Here is a 21,215-nt window from a genome sequence, read left to right on the forward strand (position 1 = left end):
CTTATAAACTTCATAGCAGCATTCAGTAGAATACATTAAACGCACAAGGAACAACCTACAGAACTGGTTTTATTCTCAGGGTTGAGCTTGATCATGCCTAATCTACTAACTAACGAGAAGGTCTTCTTGACTTTGTAAATAATGACAGTCTTGAGCAATGATGATTGCCTCCAGGTAGAAGAGCTTCCAATCAGTTGATCTTTGTTGCACCTACCCCATAATTTTAGATTCAGAATTGATTAAATTTTCCGAAAAAGCCAGTCATCTTACCGCTGTGAAGCATGTACTCTCCAGCAAACAGCAGAACATTTCTAGTCAGAAGCCAGCACTGCTCAGCCTACTCAAGGTCAACCAGATAGTTTTTGGTAAATTTGGCCATAGGACGCCCTTCCTTATTGCTAAGGATGGAAAAATGGAGCAAGCTTTTCCTAGACACAGACTGTTATTAAAAGTTACTCAAATAAGTTCCCCTGTTTCCCAGAGATATTTTCACTGTCCTTCCAAAGTTTATAGGGAAATAAAAAACTACCCAAAAAGTTCAGCCCTTGAACAGTGTCAGCAGCAGGGACATTACAGCTAACACTCCAGGCCCCTCATTGCAGCGATGCTGCTGGCCATTCTGCGGGGCACACTTTTTGCAGCTTGACGGTAGTCCTCTGGCTTTGCTTTCAACAGAGTTACAATATTTTGCAGTGTTCTTGATGGCTGAAGGCCAAGGGCATCCATCACATTTATTAGATAATCTGTAAGATTAAAGATAAACATGTATTTAAACAGGTAACAGACACTGTGCAAATAAATGAAAGTTATCCTTCGCTCTTCACGGCAGCTAGAATCCTGTCACCGGTAGCTCAAAACCACACAGCAGCGTGTTTGGAATCGAACTGTACCGACAGGTGTATATTTTTAGTATTTTTGTCTTCCTGTACACTAGATCAGACAACCGTCTGTTTTGTTCAGAGGACTCAGACACATTCTGCCAGGTTTCAGTATCTGCACACAACACCCTCAGGGTGGTCAGTCACCAAGGTCACAGACAAAGGATCATAATCACATTTTCAAAGGCAAAGAGCTTACAACAAAGCTGGGAAGTTCTGCAGAGGCAAGTGGCTGTCAAGGCAGGAGGGAGTTCCAGCTCACTGATTCGAAGTCAGTTGGGAATTAAGGATGGCAGGGAGGAATGCCAAGCAACTAGCCTCTAATCTACTGGTTTGTTTTTAAGCAGTGCCAAAAAAAAAAGTATTAAAAAAATCCAGGCTGAGTTCACTGGCATCCAAGCACACTTTCTGGCGAGCTGAGGAGACACCATCTACCCTTATTTTTTAGCTTGGCCATGGGGAAGGATCCACGATTTAGAGCAGGAAAAGAACTAACTGGTGTCTACAATAGCCGTAGTGGTCTCTTGGCAACACTTTCATCAGCTTCGGATAAGAAAAATCCATCTCCTTCATATCCTGCAGAAACGCCTTCCCCAACACCTCCCTCAGTCACTCTGAATGGCATGGGAGAAGGCAGAGATGAACATATGCCAACTACCTCCTATTCTGCTGCTGAAAATTGCTCCATATTAAAAGTAATTTTAGTCACCTCGCACCTTCAGAGCAGCAGGACAGTAAGTTAGCCATGGCAAGGGAGCTGATCCTAAAGATTTTGTGAAAAAGGATGCTGGTCAAGTGCTCCACAATTACTTAGAAGTCCCTTAACTGATCTCCCCTACCTCAGTTATCAAGTGGATGGAAGAAATCAACCAGCTGTCCCCTTTGTAATCCACTGGTGCGCTCCCCAACAGGCTTGGCACATGGCGTGTACCCTCTGTGCAGCATATACTGGCAGAACATGGCACTCTGATGAGAAGGGAAAGAGCAGTGCCATGCTTGGAAAGATTACATATAGATCTTTCTTGCTAAGACTCACTTGCAAGGGAATCTTCTCAGCTGAAAAGGACTTTGACTTCCACCGTCAGAAACACTGAGCAGTGAAGAAGCAGGAGCACCTACTGGAAAATCACTCCTCCCTCAAAGAGGGATCTGACAGAATGCTTTGCAAAAGAGAAGCTGTGAACCACTCCACCATGCTGGGCATCAGATCAACGCACTCATGATTAAAGGAGAAACGCACACTGCAGTTTCTTCAAATCTAATGTAATGACAGAGCAGCCCACGTGTTATGGCAACAGTTCTTAGGGCGACGTGCGCATCGAGCTTACCGATGTCTGTGGCAAGCTGCTTTGTTGAATGCACGGTGAGCTCTGGTATTTGCAGGATGACTTCGCAGTACGTTTGCATCGTAGCTCTGGCAATGGAGCCTAGCCAGTAGTCAGCCATGTTGTCCAGCTCAGGCAGTTCATCTCCTGGACAGAAAATTCTCGTTAGCTGTCAGCAGTCTCATTCAACTGCATTTGCTGGTTTTGTAACAAAATGTAATTCATAAATGGTTAACTTTTTTTTCAAATGGGACATTAAGGTATTCAGGGTTTATCATCTGGTTTTGGAGTAAACAAAGCAGTTACATAGCCTCCCGGATACTATACAACATGGAAAGCTAGCTCACGACCCAAAACACTTTCCTCATTACTTCTCCAGGTAAGTAATTTCTGACAGGCTGACGGGCGATCAGACAGGGATCAGGGGCACTGCCTGGCACGTTCTATAGGATCATCTTCCAGGAGTAGTTTACAAACTACTGCAATGACAAGGACTCACAGGGGTTTTTTTTCAAGCCCTGAAGGCATTCTGTGTTCATGACTGTTTTGAAAATTAATGAGCTATTGAACATGTAAATGCTTTAAGATGACAAAATAAGTAATGCAAAAACCTAAAGAGCATATTCTCAGAAGGGTACAGGAAGACTATAAATACCAAGCTCTATGCTTCCTTGACTGTCAGTGGAAATAAACACCAAGAAGAGATTAACCACAGCAAACTACGGTGCGCTGCCAACCTGCTGGGAAGCGTTAGCTACTGTTGTTAACTGCAGCACGATTAATGGCACAACAGGTAAGGACAGCCACCTGAATAAAGAATGTTAGCCAAAACTCAGCTGGCTGCAAGAAATTAAGGAACAACATGCAGAAAGAACTCTTTCATGTGTTCTGTGGAAAACATTTTGAAGAGGCACCTGGGCCATAGCTGTCCCAGACAACAGCCACCCATAGCACCCACTGCAACTCCTTCAGAACATTGTGGCTGGTATGTAATCATTAAGGACCCAAATGGAACTGGTAGTAGCAGTGGGACTCTACTAAATTTCAGCTGGTGTTAGTACAGGATGAAAAACAAATTTAAATTAAACAGTCAGCACTTCAGAATTGTGTCCTTACTGAGAAAGAACCTGACTATGGAGACTGGAACACGTGGTCCAACCCTTAAGAACTGACCATTTCCAAAGATGCAAAACCTGTCCAAAACAAGACAGATAGAAGACTAATTTCTGACCATGGGCTCCTAACCTGTGTAACAGATTGGCATAGGTTAGCATGTCACACAGGGTGTAACAGTACTTCTTCCTGGATTTACAGTGAAAAAAAGGTAGAGGAAAAGGTGGTTTACAAGTAAACAGCATTACTATCATGCTTAGAGAACAAATAATCTATCCCTGAAGAAAGGAGCTCAGGGGCTACTCTTTTCCTAGCAACAAATTAAGGGGCTATGGTTCTCAGCAAGGCCATGGAGGACTGCATATTACGCCACAAGTGATTAGTGTAAAATTAAGTTTACAGGACATTCTCTCCAGATGTCACTAGGGTCTGAAGCTGGAAAACTTCATACTAGGTTAGTTCCAGGCCGCAGTTGTTTCACGAATCCCAGTTTAGAACCATCTGGGGATTAGAACACACTGTATGATCACTGATGCACAGTCATTTTCTTCAGTAGACGGGGACATTACATGAGGGGGTCAGCCAACCTAACAACTCATCACGTCTAAACATGGTCACAAGCCTCCTCTTTGCCTGTTCCTTGCTGTGCGCTCCTGCTGGCTCTGTTGCATAGCAGACCTCTTAGGAAGTTGATTTAAATCACTTTGACCCATTTTTGAGAGAAACTAGGCCAGAAAAAGTGAATATTTTTCTGTGGGATTAATGAATAGAAACAGCCATACTGTGGAACCAGCACAAAGGAGAGGGCAGGAGTGCAAAGTTGGAGCAAGATGCCCCTTAAGCGAGCTGTTTGAGAGCTCAAGCCACTCCATAAACTGCACTCCAATGGACAGGCTGACAAGGAGCAGAAGTCACAAAAGCTAACTTAAGAAGTCTTTCAGGCTGGTTCAACAGTTCCCTTCAAAGTCTGGGAACTGACCCAGGTACCTCCTGCTCACTCCCTGCACCTAAGATACTTAATACTGCTCCAACTCAGAAACAGTAATACTTCAGACCCTGCACCCCAAACCACAGTTTTAACGAACATTAAACTTAAACAGATCCAGCCTCTGGTTTGAACAAACCCCAAAGAGTTTTACTCACTCCTGGTATTACTAAGAGATTCTTGGAAGAAACAGCATGAGTAGTCAATAGGAAATGGATCTCAAACAGCTTTGTTACCGTAACACATCACAGCCATGTGTCAAAATGTGACAGCTTTCCCCCAGACACTCTCAAGTCTTTGGTTTTATCCTACCTTGTTCTGGGGGGTAAGGCAGTTTTCCAGCATGTAATGCCAGTTCCAATGCAGAATCCTCTTGAGCAACAAACGGCTCAAGGTGGAGAGGAAGCGACATAATATATTGCCCAATCTAGAATAAAAGCACAAAGAGCTGAGTCACTAAACAAATGTGAAGCAAGTACTTCACTAGAGAAAAAAAGAGTCAACTACAGTAATCCACACCCGAAAGCAGAAAGCTGAGCTTGACAGCAACCCACATTAGCTCAGAAACAAATTGGCTCTTGCTCATCATTACACTTAGTACAAGAAATGATTTTTCACAAGGTCAGAGAACCAGTCATTGAAACAATCATGGTAAGAAAAACCTGCACAGAGAACTGCTACTCCAAGCAAATCTTTTATCTCTGGAATGTTCCTGGCAATTTGTTTTCTAGAACAGAATCTAAGAGACTGAACCAAGCAAAACCACTGAAGAAGAAACACATATTCAAGTGACAATATAATAATGAACTACAGAAACATCTCTCTCCCAAAAAGGGACCGCACTCCCAAATTCACACACACATAAGCTACGTAACTTCAGGCATACAACAAATACTACTTTGTTTATAAATTATTATCTGCGCTACAGAGACTAGTCCTAGGCACAGATACAGTTCAGAGTACCCTGCCTCCCCGTTATGAGGCATGCTTGTTACTAGCTTTTTCCTGAGCTCACATCACGTGCCTTTTCTTCTACACAGCATATGCCACACCAGTTTGTTTCTAAACTCTACTTTAGCTTTTTTAGTTTTCAATTTTACTGCACAATGCAGCAGTGTTATTTGAAGACTACCCAAGAGAAAGCCTTGGTTCAGTCTTGGCCCACCTATCACTCAACAGCAGGATAAAGGGTAGATCTGAAAAGATGTCAAAACCCAAATGCTTTGTATCTGAAATTTTATGAAGTTCCTCTTTGCCTTTGGACATGCAGAAAATCCCTTTGATTCCTCACAGCATCAAGTAACAACCATATACGTCTCAGTTTTAACTTTCAGTTAAAGTGGCAGGTGAGCAGATACAGCCTCTTACCAACCATGCATGTCTTCCTTAGTGAACTGTGTTAATCAGAAAGCTACTTAGAATTCAGTAGAAACCTTCCCTTGAATTTTTACCTTATACACCGCCCATGAGCTTTCTAAACATCATAAAAGCCTCTCAGATAGCTAAATTCAAACTACCCATAATAAAACTGTCCCACAAGTTGACTGACTATCCATTTCTATACATTTCTTTTTTTTTTCAGAAGCACAGTATAACAGTTTGTAGGCCATAAGCCAGAAGAAAATACAATATTAAAAGCTTTTGGTTGCAGCCTGTCCTTGAAAAATCTGTTCCCTGTGTGATGCACAGAATGACAGTAACATAAAAAAACTTGCTTATCAAATTATACTTCGTATTCAGATAATAATAGCCGCTAACATTAATATCTGAACTGCAAATTTGGCAGTGACTTGAAATGCCAACCAGGAGAATGGGAAAGCAATGTGAACACTGTTCAGCAGCACCGAACTGAGGAGTGCCTAGTCAGAAGGAATGAACAGCTCACTTTCCTTTTCTACTCAGACACCCCACTGCCAGAAAGGTTTCATTGTTATTCCATCAGAAAGAGAAACCAGGGAGTCACATGGGGATTAGAAGGGTAAAAGCTCAATCTGACTTCGTAGTATGATTAAATCACTCCAATACACATTGCAGGAACTCCTCTGCTACATGAGCTGCATTATGAATATACATTCAGTATTCCCCAGCTGGCATTCCCCGCCCCATTGCAGGAGTTAACACTGTACACAGGGCAGTTCAGCAGAGAAGAACCACTCCTTGTGCTCCCAATGTTCTTTTGCTGTTCCAGACCTTGACAGGGATTTTATATAAAAGCTACAAAGAATGGCACAACTCAATTGATAATGGCTGAATCAGCAAGAGCATCGATCACCATCCTATAAAATTTTAACTAATACCATGATTTTACAAGAAATTGGGGAAACTCAGAGATTGCCCCAGCACTGGGCTTTCAGTAACTATCCCTGCAAGCTCTTACATTGCTGATATATTCCAGAGGAGTCAAGCTGAAGTTTGGCAGGTCATCTGTCAGGGTCTCACCAATGCCACCAGAATTCCAGCTCTGTAAAATAAAAAGTGCAGAATGAATCTATGACTTTCTGGAGCATGAAGTCTATCGGTACTCTAGGAAGGGGTCACTCAGCAACATGAACTGTGACTACCCACGGACTTCCAGAAAGCAGAACACAGATGGTGCGGCAACTGCTTCCCTCGTCCTCCCTCAGGCCCAAAACATACACACCCTTTCCACATAGCTTCCTGTGGGAAATACATGCTCACACAGGTTAGAAAAGCAGCATCTCAAACACCAGAGCTTGCAAACACAGCTGCCTCTTGTGAATGCTGTGGATGAAAGGAGGTAAACTTTTCTACTGACTGTAGCTCATGGAAGAAACATGATACCAGAGGGAAACATCCTGAAAAGGAGAAAGGTAAGCAACATGGAGCGGTGCTCCACCCTAAGGTATCCCACAGGTAAACGTTGCAGTTCAGATCAGATCAAAGTACCTATTACTCACCTCCATCTTCGAAACAAGTAAAAGTTGTTGTTTGATGCGAAGAAAAACAGAATCAAAAGCCAAGTGGTGCGCCAGCTGGTTGAGGCGGCTTAAGGCAGATCGCGATGAAGACAACAGGTTGTGGTTACTTGTACCTTTTTCCTAACACACACACAAAGATGGAAAAATGTTTACATACAGAAGTCATGAAACTGACCACAGAGAAGCTGTGTTAACATTCTTAAAGAAGTCTTTATTAGGCAATCAAGAGCTTTCCTCTGCAATGGCACAGCTTGTTTCCTTATTCTAACCATTTATTCAAGACAGAAACTGCACACTGCTCCCCGAAATGTGGAACAAAGAATCAGCATCACATTCCAGCCATGCCAGGCACCAGTATAGGCTAGATACTGAGACACTTGCAGAGATGGCAAACTGCCTTTTACACAAAGGGGTCAATCAACCGATTCCCTGCATGGAATCAAGCAAAAGTTTTACATGAAGAGTACCTACGGAACTTGACTATTCAGCTAAGGTTTTAAAGTCAAACATAGAACACTGAAGGCAGAGCTGCCCAATTTGCAAGTAAATTAAGTGCAAAAGAAATCAAAACATTTTGAGGAAGTAAAAGACTCATAACCTTGACTTCACTGCTACATGTGACCAACGATGGCAAACATAACTTTGATAAACGAGAAGATAACTAGTCATTCTACACTGTTCACAGACACATGCATGAATGAACTTGCAGAATTATATTTTGGAATGGATATGGCAGCAGAGCATAAGTGGCAAAGAAAGTCTTGAGAAGCCAGTACGGGGGCTCCAGCATTTGAGGTGGCTCCAATACAACCTTCCCAATGCTTTCTGTGACAAATTCTCCCTCACCTGAACTGGTAAGGGCACGTTCACAAAACACAGCCAGATCTGGGGAGAGATAGAATGAGTCCAGACTTCCTTGGTTTGGACATTTCACCTCCCCACAGATCGGTGTCTCTGTGGAAGACTTGGAACACAGCCCATTAGAAGGCTGCAGCTCACGATGAAAAGTAATCAGGCTGTAGGGGGAATCCAGCTCTCATCTACCAAATGTGGGCCCAACAGCATCCTGTGATACAAGCAGGCTCTTCCAGGCACCAAAGCTACCTTTAGAGTGTAAAGCGTTTCCATAAGGCTGGCATACTCAGATGGATTCTCCTTCAAAAGATAATTATATTCCTGCCAGGGATTCTTTAAGGAGCTCTTCTTTTCTGCAGAACTGGTATCCTGAAAGCCAGAAAAACTACAAGGGCTGTAGGAGTCCGAGAGATACTTCCCAGCAGTTGAGAAAATCCTGAAAACAAGTACACAAAAGTCACCAGCAAAATCCTCTGAAATCAGCACTGTTGTTCTCATGCTGGTCCAAGGACCAACACTACCTTTCACTACTTCAAAGAAGAGTATTTTTTGGTGGCAGACACTAGTTACAGCCAACTCTCACATCTACTGTGCAACTCAAAACCTGCAAAAATATTGAGCTGAAACAGAGAGGATTGCACTCTCAGAATGTCTAGCAAATGGAAGACGCCCAGTCTCTGGTGCACTGCAGGCCACTGGGTCCTATACAAAGCACAGGCACTCGAGTCAGACTAACGTACAAGAGGCTAAATAATGTGCTGCCTACAAGCAACAAATGATCCATGTGCTGCCTGGGCTTGACACTCCTCAGATTACAAGGAATTGATCAGTTAAGGCACATCGAGATTCACTTCAGCAAATGATTCATGCCGCATCTCACAAGGGGGGTGAGAATCTTGCCAGTTTGATCTGGTGGAAAAGACCCCAGTCTGGCAGTTCCTTTGATGGCCAGCTGGGTATCCAAGAAAAAGGATTTTTGTGACTGTCTCAGGCCACACAACTGAGTGGAACAGTCTGTGACCCATTTCTGACATTTCAAAAGATGGGGAGGGGAAGTGGGGGGAAATCACAGTGGCTCTGCTTTTCGTCCTTGGTCTACACAAGGAAAGCACCTTGGAGGTTGTTTTCTTTCAACTTCATACCTATGCTGACAGCTCATGACTTAAGTTCAGCAATGCTTACTTGTTGGCCAGTTGCTGCTCAAAGTCTCCACACTGATGAAGGAGCTCACCACAAGTAGTAATTATCCTGGAAAAGGACGAGACAAAAACACGTTGTGAGATTTGAGGCAGGTAATGCCAGACACCCCCCTAGACAACCCACTGCAAACACATGTCAAATAATTACAAAATGCAGTAACCAAACAGGACACACATCTGTCAAAAGTTATTTTGGCTATTAACTCTGCATCCATTTGATGACATACTGCATCTTTGCCCAACAGCCTCATCCATATGCTACTTCTTGGTGTCATGGCTAAGGCCAGCTCAGTGTCACTGGGAAAAATTCTAAGAGCTGCTGATATTTCAAGTGATACGACATGCAGCCTTGCTCCAGACAGGGTGGGGAGCCTCACAGCACTTACTGTGCCAGCAGCAACCTGAAACCCAGTCACTAACACTAACGTTCACTGCATAGCACTGCAGCTATGTGAGCATAGGCCTGCATTCTGCACTAAGAACTTGTGTAAACTGACCCCAAGTAATTCCCTTTCAACTTTGATACAAAAATCAGTTCTGAGCCAGGCAAAAAATAACCCAAACAAACCCCTTTTACCGAACAGAGTTTTGGAACGCAGTCCAGTCCTCCTGGAAAAGGGAATCTGATAAAACATCATCCAGTTTACATTTCTTTCGTATAGACTGCAATGTATTTGTGAAGTCAGATGTATACCTGTAATAAGAAACAGAGGAGAGATCAGCACCAGCATAAGAGAATAGGCTGGAGAGCAAAATAACTGCATGGCCTGCAATTGCTCATTCAGTCCTCTACAAGGGCCAAGTAAGAACCAGAAATATTAAAAGGAGTTCAGAAGAGACACTGTTGTCCAGTCCAAACACATGAACGTGAAGAACTGATCAGCCATAGCCCAGTCAAGGCACATTAGAAGACAGAGAGAAACTCAGGGTAACAGATACTGTGCGGCTACTTCAGTTTGCTGCATATGGGTTACCAAGAACTCTCCACTCATATGAGAGGGTGTAAGGCATTTGTGTTACCACTACACTAATCACATTTCCTAGGAAAGACCAGAAAAAGTTTATAAGGCTACTGCTACTCCAACATCACTTGGCCCTTAGTCCAGGAACACAATGACAACAATCTCATGAATTTGTTTTCTCAGCTACTCCCCAGATGAGAACATGGATAAAAAGGAGAACATTTTGTTTTCCACACACCCCATTTTTTTAAAAAAAGAAAGCCCATAAGCTGGAGGCATGCACACTGCTATGTAATTGCCTATAAAGAAGGTGAGATCAGAGAAGTGTGCTTTCCTCTTCCCCACAGGGCAGCAAGGTAACAGCTTGATTTATACATTGTGAGCAGCTTTTTCAGTATCAGGAAAAAATACTGAAGTAATCAGTACCGGAATACTATCTAAGCGGGCTGTTAGTGATATTTTAAGACAAGAACTTACAGTGAACCTCACTCACTAGAGTATCTCACACTTACAGGCAGATCGTGAATGTGAGGTCACTTGCCCCACTGAGATCTACCTTCACCAGCCTAATTTGCCTTTGATTTATTCTGTTTTGGGAAACGTTTTCCCCTCCAAAAATATTTATTAAAAATGAAAATTCAGCCCAACCAGAATAGAAAACAGCTGAGAAAAGTCTTCAATTTAGCCACAAAAAGCCTGTATTTTTCCCCTAAGAAACAGTCACTGCCTGAATGAAGTGGTAGGAGGGGATATCAGATGATTCACATTACTACCATGGATACTTTCCGCTCTCAGACATTTTTCATAAACTACAAAGTCCTCGGCCACAAACTGAATCCTTGCTACACCCTTGGGATAAATGCAGCAGTGTAACTAAAAGCACCTTACTTTGCAAAGAGACCTTTCAGGGCCTTAAGGAGCCCACACACTCCCAGTCCATCAGTGAGTTTGATGCAGTTGTCGATGGCTCCAGAAGCCAGCATGAAGAGTTTGCTGACTGAATGGTTCAGTTCCTGGACACAGTCAATTACTTCCCAATGCTCCTAAAAAGCAACAGAATTGAGCCTGACACTTCTTTCAGAGAGTGTCCAGGCACTGAAGACATCTTGGGTAACATACCGTTCTCTCAGTATCCTCCAGTCTCGTGAAACACTGAAGGGAGAACAACACCGGTTGCTTCCACCCTCCTACAGTGACTGTTAATAAAAGTCAGGCTACCAAATCCCACAGTTACCAGATCTTCAAGGAAAAACAGTTATGCCAACAACAGAATTTTCTACAAAAGGGACTTTCCTCCCCCAGATTCTGTTCTTAATAAATTCTATTGAACCTGAAGGAGGGTCTTGGTTAATAGTAATATTTTGGTAAAGTCTTTCTCTAGCAGATCCACGCAGTGCCCGTTACTGCGTGAAGGAGAAGAAAACAGTTACCTCCAACCTGACAGTGCTGCTGAAATTAACTTTATTTCTTAAACAAAATTTACTTAACATAAAAAAATATACTGCAAACAGGAAACACTACCAAAAAATTAGGGTGGGAAAGACAGCAATAATTATGACTAAGACCCTTGTATTTAGTAGAAGCTTCAAGCCCCTCCCTGCATAGTTGAACAAAGACTGCTACATTACCAAGGGCACTGCACTGATCTGAATGAGAAGATTTTCTTCTTCCAGGTCTCCATACTCAAGTTGATAGGGTTTGTATGGACCATACACTGTTTCCACCAGTTCCATCACTTTTACCAGGTTCTGCTCCTCTACAAAGAATCAGATGTTTAGTCTATAAATAGATGAACATGCTACTAAAAACCTTGTTTCAAGCAATGTGCAGTAGCTCTTCAATTAGAGCATGCTGCCTACGCAGGCTTGGAATGTTACCCAACAACTTTAAGTTTCAACTACACAGATTTTATTTTATTTTTATTTTTAAATGAGGTTATTATCTTTACCTGCTTCCTAAAACCAAGATGTTCTGCCTCAACAAATGTGTCAAGAAAATTATCACTCACTGCTCCAGAACAGCCTGGTGACAAAAATCTATTAATCACCCCAACCTACAGTAGAAGGAAAGTATTGAAATGATTTGAGAAGTGAAACACATTACTCCCACAACTTAAAACACAGGCAATCCTCATTTATCAGAAAGCCTGGTTCATACTTAAAATAATTAACACTAACGCAATTCACTCAGCATTGCTGAACATACTGCTTCATGGTGTTCAACAACCAGAGCTGAACATGAACCATGAACTTAGCATTTCAGTGCCTTCTGTTGAGCAGGGAGCTGCAAACCCAAACAAAAACCAGGTCCAAATGATTATTTCTTGCATCAGAAATGGACGCCAGCTGTTACCGTGGAACTTTGCCAAACTCACACTAGCAGTAAACCATAATTACCTTGAGTCCTGGATACAAGAAAAAAATGTCTACGCCCTAAGGACGGACAAGCAATAGAGCAGGTTGTCCAAAGCCTCCATGCTCGGACGTTTTCAAGATCACACTGGACAATACTCCAAGTAACACGGTCTGACCTCATAGCGGATGTTGCTTGGAGCAGAAAGTTGGACTAGATCATCTCCCAAGGTCCCTTCCAACCTGAATTATCCTATGAATCATAACTGAACCCTCCCCTCACATACACATATGTAGGAACTGGTTTGACTCTGCTCTGCTAAGTCACCTGACCTTCCCATTCTTGAGATATTTCTCTTCCCAAGCATCTTACCCCCCAGCAAAAGACATGGAAATAAAGTTGTTGGTTTTTAAACGCACTCAGATAACAGTTCAGCATCTGTCTTCCTATTCCATTGTCTTCTAAAATTTGACATGATTTTCCAAGTCCTTTTTAATAATTTCCCATTACAAACCACAAATTAAGCTAAGCCAAGGACAGAAAATGACTGACGAGTACACAATCACAAAGACAACGAAACCAGACACAGTGACAGTCATACTCCCTGAAATTGCCCAGTAATCATAATTTACATGATCAAGTAAAAATCTGGGTTTAAATAGCTCAAGACAATGTTACATGGAATCAAACACAGGAAACACAGCATTAGGAATGCTCCATTAGCTTTAATTTAGGATTTTCCCATACCCCGTCTTTGAAGGGGCCCTGCCAGATTAGTAAAGAACTATAAATAGCCAACAGTTCAAGCCAGGCAGAAACCTGTGTAAACACAGCACCTCACTGCTTTGTGGTTTGTGGGAATTATCCAAGTCATGACCAAAATGAGAAGACAAACATCACAGAATAAGGAAAGCATGGGTTAGACTTTGAATCAAACACCAAGGATGCTGCTAGGCAATAAACTACCAACGGTTCAGAGATTATATCTGGCCCCGCAGTTTCACTTAATTAAAACATAAGGCAGTAGCAACAGAAAAGCTACAAAATAAAATTTAATCCCTCTTAGACAGAAGAAATAGTAATGCTTGTAAAAGGGTAAGTACTAAATACTATTTATCTTAGACAGCAAGCATGCTCAGAACAGGTCTGCTTCCGTAAAGTCATCCAGGATCGTACCATACCTTTGGTGTAAGATATATACATATATACACACACCAAGGTACAAATGCCACATACCTGGTCAACACTGTAGAAGAGGTAAGCCTTCCCTCCATGTAAAACTAAACAAAATCCAACAATAGAACTTTACAAAGGAGTTGACAGAACAGAATGACAATATTCAGGGCAAGAGCCTTACTCAGGTTTGGCAGCATTGCTGCTTCCAGCCCTTTCGCGAAGTGGATGGTGGCATCATAGAGCTCCAGCAGCTTATTCAGCTTGGGTTCTTGGCCTGTTCTCTCCATGGCAGTGTTGAGGCAGACAGGGATGGAAGGCACCAACGCTCCCAGAGTTTGAATCAACAATACAGTCACAATTTCATGGGGGTTCTTGAAAACCTGTAGCAGCAGAAAAACTACTAGCTAAAGCACATTATTTCAGAGAGCAGAGCAGTAGGCAGCTTTCAGTGAGCCCCACAAGGTACAAACCACATGTCACTGTCTCATCAGGGACAATCACAGACTGTCCCACTCCAAACTGAGCAGGACCTGTCTGTCCAGGGGCTGATACCTTCTTCAGCCCTCCTGAACAAGTGCTGCTGCTTGGCTGGCAGCAGCAGCCTTCATGCAAGCGGCACCACTTCCCAGAAGCAATCACGCCCACTGTAGTCTCCCTTACGCCCCAGCCACAGAGACCTGCGGCTCCTGAAACAGAGGGGGAAAAAGGCAGAACAGACAGGTTTGCAAATGCTGTCAGCAGAGAGGCAGGCTGCCATAACCAGGGAATAAACAGTTGGGAGAGAAAGCAGCAGCAGCCTGACCTGGACATTTTCACACTCAATTACCTATTAGTGAAAGACAGTAATACACAGATCAAGAAGATGACATTTTGTGCACTAACAGATCACAGAGTCCTCAGATGACATGAGCTCCCAAGCAAAAGGGAACAAAAGCAAATTTGAAAAACCTCACAAGGGGTAAAAAAACCAAAAGAGGTTTGCTAAGACTGCAAGAACCTCACTAACCCAGCACACGGGACAGCCTCATTACAAAAGTCTGAGTCAATACATATTTACCACTGAAACTGTACTTTGAATAAAGCAACCAAGAAATGAGAAGACAGGTATAGGTCAAAACCAGAATTCAGCAGAACACAGGCACTACAGTATTTTGAAAAACCACTTGGCATTTGAAGGGCATTTGAAAACAGAGCACTCAGTTTACACAGGTGTGTTGGGAAAAAACACATATCAGTAAAATATCAAGAAACAGTACTATATCATGAGCCAAATTACTAGTCAGATAGGCAGAAATCAGTACTGGAAAGGCTAGAACAACTGTAATCAGCTGAGAAGTTTTATTTACACGCACCACCCTCAATTCCACTAGCATAAAATGCATTACAGCCTTTTAGTGTGACTTTTCAGCTGTTCTCACTCATTTGCTTTGAAAACTGGGATCACCACAAAAAAAGGTCGAAGGGTTCTTCAGAAAGCAGAAGCAACACAAGAGATTGAGTGACACGAGCTTTGCCCCATGTGCCATTTGTCTCTTAGAATCCCCAGTTCAAAGAACATCTGCCAAAATGTAAGCTGACATCTGACCTGTAATTCACATCGAACCATTAGGCAGAAAAAATACAATTCAAGAAAACATTGAGCTCCTTTGCAGTACAGGCCTAGCACTTGCACCAGCCTTCGTAACAGGAAGATAAGAATCTTTTACCCTTCATGGATGAAAAACTCTTCCAGCCTCAACAATGTAAACTCATTTCTTCATTTCACTACAGGACAATAACTTTGGCTCCTACATTATTCTTGGCAGGAAAAGCAAGTACACAGACCCAAAAGATGATAGCAGAAGCCCTCAGATTTCTTGCACAGAGTGACATGAATCAGTCCAACATGACCTTGAGGGCTTCCTCCGGGCCAAGTGACAAAGTAATTCAGGCATTTCAAATGTCTTGCAACAGAACACATTTGCAACACCAACAAATTAGTTTTAACTTAAGATACAGATGAAAGTGATAGAGCAGCTTTAATGTCAATAACATAGCAACCTTGCTGTTGGTAGAACACCAGAAATCAAATCTTGTCTGCAAGAGCTGGACAACAAGCAGAAAGTATGTTCCAACTCCTGTCTTGCATTAAGGCACAGCGTATAACTCAAAGAGTGAGCACTGATGAACTATTCTGTGGTTTATAAGACTTAAGAGCACACGCTCTATCTCATCCTCTCCCATAACTGCACCAATATTAAACAGCTACTGCACCTGTGTTGTCCACTGAAGTTGTGAGTGCCAGGTCCCAAGAAGTGTGTCATACAGTTCAGTCAACTGGCGATTTAAGCTTAAGTCACTTTGGCAGAGATCCTGCCACACTGCCACCAGCTGCACCTGCAGGAGTAATGAGAACCATTCTAAGAGGTGAACTGACAGCCCACAGATCTAGCTTTTGTTATTTCAAACCAAGAACTTCCCACGGAAAGCACCTTTGCTAAACCGCAATGCCCACCCTCGCTCCTCTCTCCAGATTTCAGCATAACATTTTGCTATAATTCAGCACCACAGAAGGAAAAGATTTTCAGCATGAAGCTAGAGGTTTCTTAGTTGATTCAAAGATTTAATTAACATTGGTATTTTACTCATAAAATGAGACTGTAACTGATACCCCCACATAATAGTTGAAATACTTGGCAAGCCCCAGCCTTGAACTTAATCCTCAAAAGTCACAGTCCTGAAAGAAATTTGAGGATCAGGTTATGGCTACAGAACTGTCTGGAATTCCAACTTTTAATCTTACCTGAAAAGAGTTTACAGAAGTCAGCAGCTGGCAAGTTGCAGCAATAAAGTTATTAATGACATAGCACATCCAAGAAAAGCAAACCAAAACTATAAGGCACAGAGAAATCAAGCAGAACCACATATCCTATGTCTACCGTAGGAAGGCACACAAAGCGCTGAATGGAGAATTACTCTTGAAACATGGGGAGTAACCAAAGCTGTTAAGAGCCAGCTGAGAAGTCAAGAGAATGAAACATGGAAAAGAACAGGTTCCATCCTCCTTCAAACAGGAAGGTACAATACGTGAAGTAGCAGCTCCCCCTGCAGCCCAAGACAAGCAAGAATGTAAATTTACATTTTATTCCTCCATATTAAAATATCGAGATACTTACCTTGTGACATTTATAATAATAAGCAAGAAGCTGGGGCATCCGATCAATTTCAGTGAAGACTTTAACAAACGTTTTTGCCTGATCTAAACAAAACAAAGTAACAGGCAGTTAACAGTCAGTCTCAAAGCTCTCAGAGCTGACCAAGAGAACTCTTCTTCCAAGGAGCATGCGCAACAGCCTGTACAGAAAGACACAATTACACCTTTTGTTTGCTTGCCTACTCAAGTAAGAGCGGAACTGCCTAAAACACATGCTAAAACAAGAACAGGTAGCAGACATGAGGAATTAATTTAACTTCAGTTTAACTTCTTAATCAGCAAATGTATCTAGTATTATAGACAAAACCAAAGCATCTCCTAGAAGGATATCATTATTTTCCCAGAAACAAGCCACTGCCTACAAAACTAGAACATATGTCACAAAGTCCTCAGCTTTGCTTTCACCACTGCTCGAACTGATACCTAAGCTAGCTGCCTTGAGACTGACTAATGGCACAGTTAGCTCTTACACAAAGCTTTGAAATCCAAGTTCCTCAAAAGCCTGTTGTGTACTGTAAGGCAGATGACTACAGTTCTGTCCACAAATATATCTGGGGTCAGAGAAATTAGTAATGAGACCTGGTTTTTCAAACAGGACCTGGAACACAGAGAAACTAGAACACTAAGTAACCTGAAGTACTCTTCATCTGTGGAGGTCACTGAATACAGGCTGTCTGGGGATATGTTTACAGACTTGTATTACAGTTGTAGGAGCTGGACTTCAGGAAAAAAAAACATGACTCCACAGAAAACAGAAAACCCTCTTCAACAGGAAAAAAAGCTTGTGTCTCCACACGCCCAGATCAGATTTTGGAAGAGAATGCAACAGTGCTTGAAGTGATTCCTTCTGAACAGTATGCCCAAATAAAGGACCTTATACCAGCAGACCTGCCACCAGCAGCTTTCTTGCACCCGTATGTTTTCTTTGGTGGAGAAGAGAAAGAGGGTTATTTATATCCTCGTAGAGGATATAAATACTCAATTTACTTTCATCCTAAGCAGAGAAAATATTCCAGAACATCATCCTTTGTCTTGCCTTGAATTTCTCTGTAAAGGGCAATGCACTGCAACAGCAGAAAAAAGGCATGGGACCTACTGTGAAGGTGATGAGCACAGACCAAGAAAGACAGGAAGCTGTGCAGAGAAGGAAAGCCAGAAGAACAGGAGATAGAACAGCGAGATCTGCACAAGGGATTAAGCACATTTGTTAGAAGCACAGCACACAGTTTCCTCCCTCCTCCGTTCCCTCTGGCTGTCTGCAGCCATGCGCTGCTATGCTTTGCCTTTACATAGACAAGAACTCCAGAGCGCTCTGCAGCAAAAGCACCACAGCCCAGATCCTCACTGGGACCTCTGTGTGCACACAGATGAAAGACAACAACCAGAACAAGTATTTCTCAGAAGTGCTGTGACAGTAGGAGAGGGAAGGAAGAACAAAAAGAACAGTCCAAAAAGTCGAGTTTTCTAAAGAAGAGTTTACAAAACGGCCTTTACAAGGCAGTAAGGCTTCACAATGTTTCCAAACAAATCTTTTTTTTGATTACAACACCAAGCTGTAACAGAAATGCCCGGTAGCACTGTGGTAACGCAAAACTAGAGACCTTTTGCTTACTTGAATAGCACTTCCCACCTGGAGAGCATCTGTGGCATAACTTAACTATGACAAGCAGGGCAGCCCTGCCTCAGCATCTCCATTTCACCCATCTACATGGCCTAGAAAAGCAGCTCATATTCTCCTTAATTCCCACAGTGGCCACAGGTACACCAAACTGCAACAAAATTGAAGATGCACTGGATTGCAGGCATCTGCGGAGCACCTAACATTTCACGGCATCTGGCTCCTCCAGAAAAAGCACACAGCCCAGTGCTAGAAGCTTTCTGGACATCAACTGCCCACCAAAAAACATTTTACTTTTAAAAAGACAATAAACTCTGCAACGACAATAAATGAGTTACTGACCTACAGACTGGGAGTTAAAAGCAGCAACAATCTGAGGGCTAGCCATGGCCTCTAGTCGGTTCTTCAGGGCCTCCAGATGCACGCACTTCTCTGAGTAATCTGGTGTGTCCACAAGCATAGCCAGGCTGCTCTGCATACTTGTTAGTTTGGCCGAAATCACAGACACATCCTGTCACCAGGGAAAGGCAACCCCATTACCAAACACGACCTTAAAAAGCATTAATACCAGTTTCATAAAGACATTTTACAAACAGGTACATGTTTTAGAGTCACTTCAAAAACCTACATTTAAATGCAGTTTCCCTGGAAAGCTGAAGGCAGAAAGACCAATCACAAAGAATAATGCGGTATGTACCTGTGTTTTAAGAGTCTCTTCAATATCTGCACTTAATGTGCTCCATTTGTCTGCTTCCTGAAGAGACTCGGCAGCCAACTGCATTCTAGACTTCACTCGGTCAATCTCTACCAGGACCTGAAGAAAAAAAAATAATGTTACCCATTGAAAGAAAAGATGACTGCTGTACATACTTACATTAAGGAGTTATTTTTAGCTTGGGTTTAAAAAAATGTGAAAAGATCATGCTGTTACAAGGAGGAACGAGCTGGCTGAAAGAGCTAGAGATGTTAAATCAACTTCCAAAGTCAGACAACAAAAAGTTAGTTTCACTTCTGGATATGCACTTCCAATACCCACTTTGTCTGAAAAATGCTATGCATCCCAGCTAACAAAAGGCAGAAATCTTGGCAGAAACCAGTGTCCTCAGTCAGGTAACAGCAGCTCTGTCTGAACTGAAACAGGATCAGCTGTTCCTCAGGAAATGCAGACTGCACTGCTCTGTTATCACATCCACTTTTCTACTTTCAGTGTTAAAACAAGTGGTTTTGTCTATCTTAGAGTTCACAAGGTTGTTTAACATGAACAACTCTGGGAACTTTAGAATTTCACAAGCTGCAGATAAACACTATGGCAGACAAGAACCCACCTGCATTGACTGAGCTGTATCTTCTTCAAATTTCTTTATATCTTCTTTAACAAGGATCATTTGCTCCTTCAGAAATGTTGCCTCCTGTTTCAAGACCTCCACTTCCCGGAGGACTCTGGGCATGTTCTGGAGAGCCTGATGGCTTGTTTCTGCAGAAACACCAAGCAGCACAATGAGGAGGGCCCAAGAGCCCTCACAGGAAAAAGGTTTTTTTTCAATAGTCTTGAATGATCTTCAATACTTGGGGGGAAAAAACCCACAAACGAAGCAAAACAATCAGGAAAACTTGAGATGTATCTTTAAAGTTTAAATATGCACTCTTTCATAGAATCGTTTCGGTTGGAAAAGACCTTCAAGATCAAGTCCAAGCCTTAACCCAGCGCTGCCAAGGCCACCACTAACCATGTCCCCAAGCGCCACACCTGTGTGTTGTTTGAACACCCCAGGGACGGTGACTCCAGCACCCCCTGGGCAGCCTGTTCCAGGGCTGCACAACCCTTGCGGGGAAGGAATTTTTCCCAATATCCCATCTCAACCTCCCCCAGCAGGGGCCGCGGCTCCTCAGCACCCGGGCAGCCTGCCAGGCCGCGGCGGCTCCAGGCGCGGGCGGGCAGCACCGCAGCGGCAGCGGGGAGCCCCAGGCCCCACACCGGGCCCAGCCCCGCACGTTTACCGGCCAGCACAGCCCCCCCCCGCCCGCCCCACCTTCCACGGCGTTGTTGACCTCCTGGATGAAGAGCTGCAACTTCATCACCAGGGTGGCGGCGTGCGCGTCCACCTTGCCGGGGGCCTCCTGCTGCACGGCCCGGAAGGCCGCGTTCACCCAGCTCTTCACCTCAAACTCATCCGACAGGAACCTGGAGAAATCCATGGCTGCCGTCTCGCCTCAGGGCCCGGGGGGCACGCCGGCCGCGCCGCGCACCGGGAACCGCACCGCCGGGCCCCTGCCGGCCGCCGTACCGCGGGGCGGGCCCTGGCGGCGGTGGCGGGCCCGAGGCCGCGGCCTCCCACGGCGGCACCGGCGCCGAGGCCGGGAACGCGAGGCTCGGCGGGACTGTGGAGGGGAACGCGCGGGCGGGCCCCACGAGGCAGCCCCGCACCGGGCCAAGCGCCGGGGCCGGAGTGGGGGGCGGCCCCCCGGGGCCGCTACGGCAGGGCGGCCCGGCAGAGAGCACCGGCAGGCGGGGGGCTGGGCAGGGCTGCGGCGCCAGCGCAACTCCCGCCCAGAACTGTCCCGTAACCCTGCGTGCAGCGGGTGTGCGCACACAGCTCAGGTCAAGCTGACCCAGCCTCGC

At 43.8% G+C, this 21,215-nt stretch overlaps 1 protein-coding gene across 1 annotated transcript; it reads right to left on the reverse strand.

Moving 5' to 3' along the window:
- Positions 1–48: 48 nt before the first annotated feature.
- On the reverse strand, positions 49–20,928 carry COG7 (component of oligomeric golgi complex 7). Its single transcript, XM_080384421.1, has 17 exons — positions 20,626–20,928; positions 19,921–20,069; positions 19,293–19,409; positions 18,938–19,106; positions 16,940–17,022; positions 16,038–16,160; positions 13,966–14,164; positions 11,885–12,012; positions 11,145–11,299; positions 9,872–9,988; positions 9,278–9,343; positions 8,345–8,531; positions 7,220–7,360; positions 6,679–6,762; positions 4,614–4,728; positions 2,207–2,350; positions 49–743 (listed from the first exon to the last, which is right to left on the reverse strand). The coding sequence occupies exons 1-17, from the start codon at positions 20,789–20,791 to the stop codon at positions 577–579; spliced, it is 2,310 nt and encodes a 769-aa protein (XP_080240547.1). The 5' UTR covers positions 20,792–20,928; the 3' UTR covers positions 49–576.
- Positions 20,929–21,215: the final 287 nt, after the last annotated feature.

This window comes from Falco punctatus (genome assembly GCF_963210335.1).
Source record: "Falco punctatus genome assembly, chromosome: 4".
Lineage (NCBI taxonomy): Eukaryota > Metazoa > Chordata > Aves > Falconiformes > Falconidae > Falco > Falco punctatus.